Source organism: Aplysia californica, unplaced genomic scaffold (assembly GCF_000002075.1).
Source record: "Aplysia californica isolate F4 #8 unplaced genomic scaffold, AplCal3.0 scaffold00322, whole genome shotgun sequence".
Classification (NCBI taxonomy): domain Eukaryota; kingdom Metazoa; phylum Mollusca; class Gastropoda; order Aplysiida; family Aplysiidae; genus Aplysia; species Aplysia californica.
The window spans coordinates 310,818-321,161 of record NW_004797592.1 but is presented as its reverse complement, the minus strand read 5'-3'; the positions used below and the strand labels follow the sequence as shown (position 1 = coordinate 321,161).

General features: G+C 39.9%; 1 protein-coding gene across 3 annotated transcripts in view; it reads left to right on the top strand.

Annotated features, from left to right (window-relative positions):
* The window catches only part of LOC101858116, a 14,408-nt gene extending 8,613 nt beyond the window's left edge, over positions 1-5,795 (top strand). For all 3 annotated transcript variants that reach the window (XM_005102359.3, XM_005102357.3, XM_005102358.3), the window contains one exon: positions 3,283-5,795. In XM_005102359.3, the coding sequence (XP_005102416.1) occupies positions 3,287-5,386 (2,100 nt within the window). In that variant the 5' untranslated portion in view covers positions 3,283-3,286 and the 3' untranslated portion in view covers positions 5,387-5,795. The remainder of the gene's footprint in view (positions 1-3,282) is intronic.
* The last annotated feature ends 4,549 nt before the right edge of the window (positions 5,796-10,344 follow it).

Genomic DNA, 10,344 nt, shown 5'->3' with positions numbered 1-10,344 from the left:
CTGTTTTTCCTTTTTTGCTGTTGTTGATGAAGACTCGAGGATGATTTTTCACTCAACAATTCTAAGGAAAATGTTTTTAAGCACTCCCACTAGATCTACATATCGCGGGAGCGGCGTTTTATTGTCGTAAAATAGCCACTGATAATATTATGTTATGTTCCTTTCAATAGTTTAGTTTGGATGTCCATGTTATTAGACTCTCTCTCTCTCTCTCTCTCTCTCCCTCTCTCTCTCTCTCTCTCTCTCTCTCTCTCTCTCCAAAATTAAATCTTTGCTTTCCAATAACTGCCGGCAACCGTAACCGTAGGCTATGGCCATTTCAGACTGAGTCGTTAAATCCAGGATTGTTGTCTTCAGACTTCTCGATCTGAACTTTTAAATTATCTCGTTACAGCCAAGGTTAGCATTTTCCTATCTTGTTGGATCTGAGGTGTTTAAACAAATACACAAAGTACAAAAAAAAGCTGGGGAAATCTGTATTTCTCTGATTGAAGCAGGAGTCTCATTGCATCCAAGGTCCACTGTATTGATACGTTTAAATTTTTCATGATTATTGGCTCCTCCATGTTGTTAGCAAGGCGACATCCAAAGTGGGCGTGTGGGCTCTATGGTGTTCCTGTAGATTTCTCTTGTCAGGAAAATAAAGCCAAGTACATGTTCAGGTTCAATGGGCAGCAGTTGGCGTCTGTTTTGTACTTTTTACCGAGGGCCCGTCTATCAAACACATTAGATCATTATTTTCAGCATGCTCCACTGTCATTAATAATGAGTATGGTATTAGCCAGTATACACGACAGTTCAATATTCATCAAATCTGCATTTTACGCTCAGGTTTTCCTTCATGCAGGGGCTAAAATTACCGTATAATTTGCACAATTTGATCAAATCCTTAAAAATCAAACACATTTGATTTTCTTGGACAACATTTGATTATGTTATAAAAAACAAAACAACAGATGCATTGCGGAGTGAAATCTTTTGTTTGCAAACATGGAAGATCAGTTTGATTGTAATGTACATTGGCACCACCATTAGTTGCCCAGAACCAGATTGTGCAGATTGGGTTCATTTGTTCAGTGTGTATCTATTCTAATCTAAACGCATCAATGTCCTATTGATGTACTCACCTATAGGATGATAGTACTGATAGTGATAGATTTTAAACTTGATCATCTTGTAACATAATTTCTCTGACCTTTAGTTTTAAAGTGTGCTATAAAAATACCATCGATTACTATCAGAATACTGATTATGCAGACCTGCCACTCATCCCGATTTAATCGGGATATCCCAATTTTTTGCCTCAAGTCTCAGTCATCCTGATTTTCTCGATTCCGATGGCATGTATCCTGCTTTTTTTGTGCCGTCGGTTGCGCCGGAGTTTGCTAAAAAAACTTACTCTGCTTTCTTCTCTGTCGCAAGAAGCACCCGTTAGACTTTTTGTCAGAACTCTGAGCACTATTTTCCCAAATATCGATGCCAGATTTAGTAGTTGACTTGCCCAAAGTTGTGTTGGATCTTTGCTCGCACATGTTATTTCAACTATAACTAACTATAATGGAAGTAGTATCGATCTGGCTTTCTGACTTGGGACATTCTGAAGATTTACTTTCGCTTTTGTTTCCACTCAGAATTCTCCGATGATGGTTTAATAATTGTTTCAATTTCGGCATGCATATGATCAATATTATCCATATAATTCTGCTGTTACTTTCAAAACAAGCTTTATTCAAGTTCTGTCTAGTCGTGTCCGTCTTCAAGACTCATCAGTAAAACTGTTTCAGGGTGTGTTTGTCGTGTGTCAGGGACCGTCCATTGAGAGGGCAACTTAAGTTTGTGCACACTAGCTAATGCGCCTTTCGAGACTTATAGTGGAAGGGGGCGACATTTGGACTAGGAGTACTAGACGTGATATGTCAGGATTTTTTTAAATAACACACACACACGCAGACACACCCACACACCAAGGGCATATTATACAGGTATACACGTGGATCTATTTATGGAAACCCATGGAAAATTTTTCAGTCAGCTTGGCTGTCTCCTTGGTGATTTGTCATTGGTCCCGATAATTTTTCACCAAATCCCGATATTTTTCCCACTGAGATCCTGGGGGGGGGGGGGGGGGGGGGGGGGGGTCAATAGTGGCAGGTCTGGATTATGTGTTTCTAGCTTAAAGATTATTATTGTTAATGATTATATTTGTTCAAATATCATATAATGCGTGTTAGCGAGTGCAAGCATTGTGTGTATGGATGTGCATACTTGCATGTTGCGTGTGTGTGTTTGTGTGTGTGTGTGTGGTGAAACACCAGATCAGTGAGTCAGCATCTAAACAATGAAGACATATCTTATAAATCTATAAAGATGGTGTTTTTTTCAATATTCCTGAGAAATTCCGCAATCCTGATATTACTAAAACTGTTAAAAGTGGGACGCACTGTATGTTATTTCAGTGTGTTTATCTTTTTTGTATATTTATATATACACATAAAAGATTAAATGGCTATAAAATTTTCCATTTTATATTGTTTGATTCTGTAACAGGTAAACACCAGCCAAACACACAACAAACTGTAATACATGGTTTCAAAGAGTTAAGAACAATTAATTTTCTTAGTCTAGTGACGAGGTCAAAAGTGATCAACATTAATGATAAGTATGTGATTTTTTTATGATTTTTATATCACTTTGTGAATATGGTAGCTTACAAAAGAAGGTCCTATCGGAAATTACAATCGCAGATACACCATCGTTAATCAGCTCAACCTCGATTCTCAGGTTCAAGTTTCTTACAGACATTTTGACATAATATTTTAAACGAGGATTGCATGTAATTCTAAACCAAATTGTCAGTGTCAGTATTTGTTTGGTGAACCTGGAAGATCATTCTTTTTTGTTACTAGGTTACTTGTGCAATTTATTTGGTCCTCCACTTCTCTTCTAGTCCAAGTGGCCTTTTAACTTTATGCTCCATCTGGTTTTTTATTCAGCCAGACCCATGTCTTATTCAAGTGGGTGCTATTCAGGTTGTAATTGACTAATTTTGAAGGAATAAAAAGTAAAATGTTCAGAAAATCTTCCTTTTTCAATTTCAGTTGCGAACCTCAAAGTGTCTGTAACCTTTAGCTCCTCCGTTACACATTGTACGATTTTTTTAGTGTGCTTAAAACTTTTCCTGTGCTGGATCATGTTAAGTTGAATACTTTAACTTTAACTCGGTTGAATTAGTGCTTTGCCTTTTCTTGAAGTCTAATGATAATGTATTTTATGTCTCCCCAGCGTGATGGAAAATCTCCCGGATGAAGTGCTGTTGTGCATTTTCTCCAAACTTCCGCAGCCGTCATTGATCATCAGTGTCCGTCGCACGTGCTGGAGATGGTATCGCCTGTCCCATGATGCATCGTTGTGGTTAGACTTAGATCTGTCGGTGTTCAAGTGTGGATATAATCCCCATAAAACTTCAGAAGGTGTAAAATGTTTACTAGAAACAATCCAGCAAAGTCTGACAAGGCTCATGTTTGGCGACCTTGCCTTAGAAGAAGATGTTTTTGAACTTTTTGGCTCAGCCATCAGACATAAAAACAAAGTCAGTTTCCCCAACTTGAAAAGCTTAGACTATTCCTACAGTTCCGTTAACTCTCGAAGTCTGTCTGTAGGACTCACAGCCAACTCCGACATTGAAGAGCTCATTCTGTCATTTACTGACATTCCTTTTTGTCAGGCAATGAAAGAAGCTATCCACCTTCCTAACCTGAAGAAATTAATATTTCACGACTTTCGGTCTGTTGAGTGGGAGTTTGCTCTCTCCCGCCACGTTGATCGTGCTCCACTCAAAGCGGCTTTGATGATGGTCCCGAAACACTGCCCTCTACTGGAGGTGGTGGAAATAGACACAGTGTGGTGTCACTTAGACAACGATGTGGTACAGGAGTTCACCAAGCATTGTCTAAATCTCAAGAGGGCTGGTTTCACTTGGTCTTCTCAGATAACGGAAAATGCATTTCAGTATTTGAAAACAGATTCCCATCAAATCACTGAGCTGGTTTTGTCAGACAGACAAGCTAGAGGGCCATATCTAAGTTTTGTGCTCCCTTATTTCCCATTATTGCTAGAGTTAACTGTCAGTGGCCACAATGTTAGTATGGAAGACTGTAAAGCAATAGGAGACTGTTGCCCTCTTCTAAAAGAACTTACCTTTGAGAGGAGTAGTGTTCACAATGAAGGACAGATATTTGATATGCTGGAGAGGGACAATTCTCTTTGTGGTTCAGAGCTGAATTTAATAACAGATAAGTGCCATGACCTCCGAAAGCTTCATGCTCCATGCTCCAACATTGACGATATAAGTGTAATGCATTTGTCCAAGCAATGTCCATATCTAGAAGATGTCAACTTCACACAGTGCCGACGTCTGACCAGCAAGTCTGTAAGGTCCTTGTCCAATTATTCATTATGTTTGAAAAAAGTAAATTTTATTGAGGTAGATGTAGAGTGTAATGAACTTCTGGGATTGTTCAAAAAATGCTCCAAACTGGAAGAAGCGGTCTTTGATTTCAATCTGCGGACTCTCTCTAAATCTAAATCTCGAACTCCATCTCCCTCCTCTTCGGATGAGCTATCCATTGATCTCACAGCTTTGGAGGACCAGGCTGCAGATCTTTTTCCGGATGAGACAGTGAGCTGTGAGGAAGATATTCCTTTAATGGATGTGATGCAATGCTCTGAAGATGTGGATTACTTTGATTTACTCGACGGTCTAAAGACGCAGCAAAGACCCAAATTAAGTGATGCCACTACTGGCACCCTGTTTGACTACAGCATTGTGTCTTCGCTCCCTTGCCCCATTCCTGTCAAAGCTTTCCACTGCCACCTCCGCAAACTGTCTCTTAAGAACTGCACATGTTCCAGCAAGAGCCTACAAGCTCTGTTTAGAGAGTGCCCAGATTTAACGCTGGTAGCACTGGATGACAGCACGGGCCTGGATGATGAGACTGTCATCACTCTCGTCAGATTTTGTCCCAGTCTCAGAACACTCAGCCTATCGAGTACACCCAAAGCTTCGCATCCTGTGTTTGGAGATTTGGCATTGCTGGAGATGGCCAAGTATAGCACTCAGCTGGAGGTGGTCAATCTTCTGTACAACAAAAGCATCACAACAGTAGGTCTGACCGCTCTGTTCCTGTCACTGGACACAACACTACGCTCTCTGCACTCACTCTCCCTTTGTGTTGGTCGGGGCTATCACTGCTCTGTACAGACAGTCGTGGCCCACGGGCTCAAGCATTTAACAGAGCGCTCAAAACAAAATTTTAAAAGTGCTGCCGAGGGCAGGGGCCGGAGATCTTTTCTGCTTTTGCATTTGGAATTTCTCAGGCAAAGATGATTTTTCAAGTTCTGGAATTTTCTTTTGTTGTTGAACTGTAATTGTGTTCAATTTATGAATTGAAAATTGTTTTTGTGAGTTCTTTGTGATATCTTAAGTACAGGATGTGACGTACAGAAAAACCTCAGTATACCGTACTCTCGGCTATAACTTTCTTAAGATCCAAGTCCCATTTAGAGTATTTTTTACTCTTTAAAAGCTAAGTCTAAATCATACCTGGTAAAACATACTTTTCGCTGTAACATATGTTGATGTGGTGCAAGGAGGTCAGTTTTTTTATTGCTCAGCAGCATCATCACCGTCATAATTTCCACCCCCACCTTGTTCATATTCCTTCTGCATTGTATGAAGTCTATATCACTTGGATTTGAAATAAAGAAAAACGTCAAAACAAAATAACAGAAACCAACGGTAAAACCCTCAAAATCCAAAGATTCACACTTTTCGCAATCATTTATAATGGTTGATGTCTGTCTGCCCTAATATGAGGGTGTGGATAAAGTGAATGAATTTTACTGAGTAACCTTCCCTGTGACCACCTTTATTGTTTGCCTAGTACTGGTAGGCCTACATACCACGGCTATGACGTTCGAGATCTTGGGTCTGGAAAGAACTTGTTAGGGTAGAGTCGGGTAACTTCGCTACCTTCGTTCACTGACTGTGAAGAATCTCTGTGTGATGCAGTCAATTCGTTTGATACGAACGAAACACACATAGGCCTAATATTGGCCAATCAAAATGCCCTCTCTGCCTTCCTTTTAAATGCTTTGCCTTCGTACTGTAAAGATATCGCATTTTTTATTAGGATAGGTCATGACGGGTAAATTCGCCAGCCTGGAGGTAAATTCGCCTCCCCGATCGGGTAAATTTGCCACCCCTCAATGCCATTTTATCTGTTGTTTTTGTGTTGTTGTTTTTTCATTTTAAAAAATTTTTTTTTTTTTTGGGGGCATGGCGGAAGTCAGTGGGGTTTTAGAAAAATGATTCGCTTTTTTTATTAAGTCAAATAAAAATGGAACAGTTTTTTACGACATAGATACAGGAGATCACAAAATAATATTTTATTTACATCATCATCAGATAGGCTAATTTATCTATTTATCAGCATTATTAATAGTCTTTTCAATCTTCTTCTGCAGTGCTTTCTCCTTCCTCTCTCTCTCTCTTTTCTTTTTTTTTCCTTTCCTTTTTTTCTGCTGCCTCTTGTTTCTCCTGGAGCACTTGTTCAGACGTTAATAGTCTGTGCGATGGAATCGCTCTTGATTTCCGAGTGGTTGTGTTTCCTAGGGACTGGGAAGCAATGCCAAAAATTTCATTCACGGTTTGGTTCCAGTTTGCCTCCGGGAGTTGAGTTGGGTTGGTTTCTGGCTGAGTGTCAGTGACGGTTGGTGATGATTCCTCTGATTCATTGACAATATCATTAATTTGGACATCTTCTCCTTCGACGTTAACTGTGAAGTTGAAGAAATCAAGATTTCCTATTTCATCCATTGATATCGTCAAGACGTCCCCAACATCATCAATAGTTTCCTCTTCCATTTCCATGGGACATGGTGTTGGCGTTGCTGCAGGTTCAGATTTTGTTGATGACGATGATGCTGTTGCAACTGCAGCCCTATACTATAAGCATCTCCTGGCAAGAAAGCCGATTCAGGTATTCTTGTCCTGTCTACAGGGTAGATTCCAGTAGCTTCGAAAGACTTTTGTATCTACTCTGGCTTCAAAGTTGACATCCAGGTTTTGAAAAGAAGGCTTGGCCATGTCACTTTATTGATGGTTTTCCCTGGATTGGCAGTTAAAAACTCTGTGCAGTGGCGTCTGTAGGCTGTCTTAAATGGTTTAAATACCACCCGATCCAGAGGTTGGAGCATATGGGTGGTGTGAGGGGGGAGAGCCAGAACATGGACCAACTGTTCCTTCGCCATCTCGAGAAGTTCCAGGACCTCATGGCTGTGGTGAGAGTCTAGGATCAACAATTGAGGCCTTGAGTCTCCACGGTTGGGGAGGAAAACTTGCTGAAACCATTGCACCCCTATGTCGTCGTTCATCCACCCATTTTTTTGATAGGCCCAAATGGTGCCTTCTGGGCTGTCCTGAATGGCAAAGGAATGGATGGACCTGTTCGTTTTGCCCTTCACGACGCACATAGGGGGCATGGCAGAACCTACGGCGATAACACACACCAAGGTGGTAATGTTGTCTTTGGGTGGACTGCACCTGGTCACTACATTCCGGGCTCGTTTTGCAGCCAGAACCTTTGAAGCATCCGGGCAGAATGTGAGGCCCGTTTCATCGCAGTTCCAGATCTGTGCTGGCTTCTCTTGCCATCCCAACTCAGTTATGGTCTTGTGCAGATCTTCAAAATATCTGGTGTACCACCTCCCTCTTCATCATAGCTAATCTGCTTGATGAGCAGTTCTCCGGAGTGCGAATGGCAATATCAGGTCGCCTTTTCTTTAACTGCAACTAGTAATCCTTTCCAGGAACTCCATTTGTAAAGGGGGTCTTCAGGTGCAGCTTGCTGACAACTGGTCCTACTTTCAGTAAATATTGCTGCTTGGTGATAGGGAATCCAGCAGCCGCAGCAGCGATGACCTTATCTACTATTTCGTTTTCAATGGCTTCGGGGATGCTTCTCTCTCTCCCAGCTCTTCTTTCCAGCTTCGATCCTCCTGAAACATCGGCAAGGGTCTTCCTGGGAATGCCGAATTGACGAGCTGCCCCTGAACAGCTCATCCCATTGGCAACTGCATCAAAGGCTTTAACCAGATCCTCTCTGTCATATTTGCCGTACAAATGTTTTGACTGTGTTGGCATAGTGAACGGGTAGATCTAGACTTTGCAAAATTACTAGAAATAATAATGAAATAATGTTAGTAGTTGATTTCAGAATAATAAACAAATGATTGTTATATTACAACAGTGTTAGGCTAGTAAATATTACAACAATGTCAGTAACAAAAATTTAAGATAATTGTAAGGAACAGTGTTAGTAAAGGTTACAACAATTTTAGTAACAAAAAATTGCAATTTAGGAAATGAGAAACCGAAATGTAATACTGAATACTGTGAAATAATGTTAGTTATTGATTTCACAATAATAAAGAAATGATTGTTAAAGATTACAACAAAGTTACTGACAAAAGATCAAGATAATTGCAACTTTACAATACTGGCGAAGTTACCCGTTGGCCGTAGCGAATTTACCCGACAATTGGTAGCCTTAGTCAAATGTATTTATTTAGTTGAATTGATTGAAATAACAATTAAAGACCTCTACGTAGAGATAATAAAGCATTTAAATAAATGGAATCAATGGAAGAACATAGAAAATATGGATGATAATTAGTAATAAGAATTAAATGCAGAATGAGTAAGCTAAGATGTGTAGGCTCTATGAAGAAGATTCATAGAAAGGGGCGCGAATTGTAGAGCTGACAGCGAAGAGACGCGTATGACATCACGATAGTGACATCAAAACTGTAACAAAGGCTGTGATTAGTTATATATAGATTAAGCCAAGGATCCCTGCTTCTCATTGGCATAAAATGTTTGCCTAATTAGAATAGGGGTGATAGGTTATTCCATTTTATTTAAGAAAGGGTAAACGGGGGTGGCGAAGTTACTCGACTCACGACTGGCGAAGTTACCCGACTCTACCCTATACCAAGGGTTGTTTTTTTTTACTGTATTTTATTATTGGATGAGCAATATTATATGTTCACGGTCTTTAATGACAAAGCTCCAACCAAAGTAATGACCACTTTTGTCTCAGGTTTTCGTGACTGTAGCAGCAGTACTTGATCACTTTGGCTCATGAGATTCTTTTCTTCCTGGAATTACATGAGAGGGGAACAGCTGTGAGAGTGAAATAGTACATTTTGTTGCCTTTGTTCTTCAACTCAACAGAGGTTAGCAGTAGATTAGAACCTGAAACACTTAATTTAGGCTAAAATTCTTGTGCACTACCTTTACCTTACCTTAATTGCAGAGGTATAAATAACTTGCCTTTTACTTTTACTTTACTGTGAGTGTTTTGGTGAGTGTTTTGGATTGATTTATCACTTTTTCTGGGCATGCTATTAGTTTAGTTTGTATCAAATATCATGGCATTATCATGCTGGACTGGGGAGCAGAGAGCAGATGACGCTGGTTCATACCATCAAAGGGGCGTTGTGGACTTGGGTTGTTTTTTGGTGTTTTTTTTAGATTTTCAGGCTTTCCACACATTTGACTCAGTCCTGTCAGTAGTGTCAGAGATGGACGTTAAATTTGAGAGGTCCCACCTCATAGATAACCTTTCAGTATTAAATCTATACAATTTAAAATTTCCATTTTTTCTGGTAGGCCCTACCAGTGTCTGAGGTGTAACAGTTAGTCACTTCACTATCACATACGCAAGAGACCCAAGTTTGGAGAACATTTTTATTGAGTATCTCAGTCTTTCTGCTGGGATTTGTCCTTCTCAGCCCAGGTAAGTCCCGACAGTCGGGATGGGAAGCCTGCCTCCTAAATGATGTAAATTGTGTTGTACGTATTGTCCTATTCTATTTCTGGAAAATATTAATGCCCATTAATATGATACTGACTACCCTTTTAGTTTTACTACAATTTGATTTTAAATGTCCACCCTTGTTCGATTTTTTTTTTTTTTTGTCTATCGCTCACTGGTAAGGTGGTCTTTTCATTTTTGTTGTTCAGCCGTGTAAAAACCATAAGCTTACAGTTTTGCTGCAGTAAAATCTGCTGATGAAGATCCTCAGCACAAAAAGTTTTGGGCAACTTGAAAATCTGAACACAAAAAGTTCAAAAGATATTTATGTTTGATTTATTGATGAGTCATAAAGTCTTTTGATTTGATTCAGTATCATTAGTATGAAAACACTTGTTAGTAAGTCAAAAGGGGAAAGGGGGGGTGGTTTTCAGTCTTAGGTGAGGAACTTCATCTGAATTTCTGT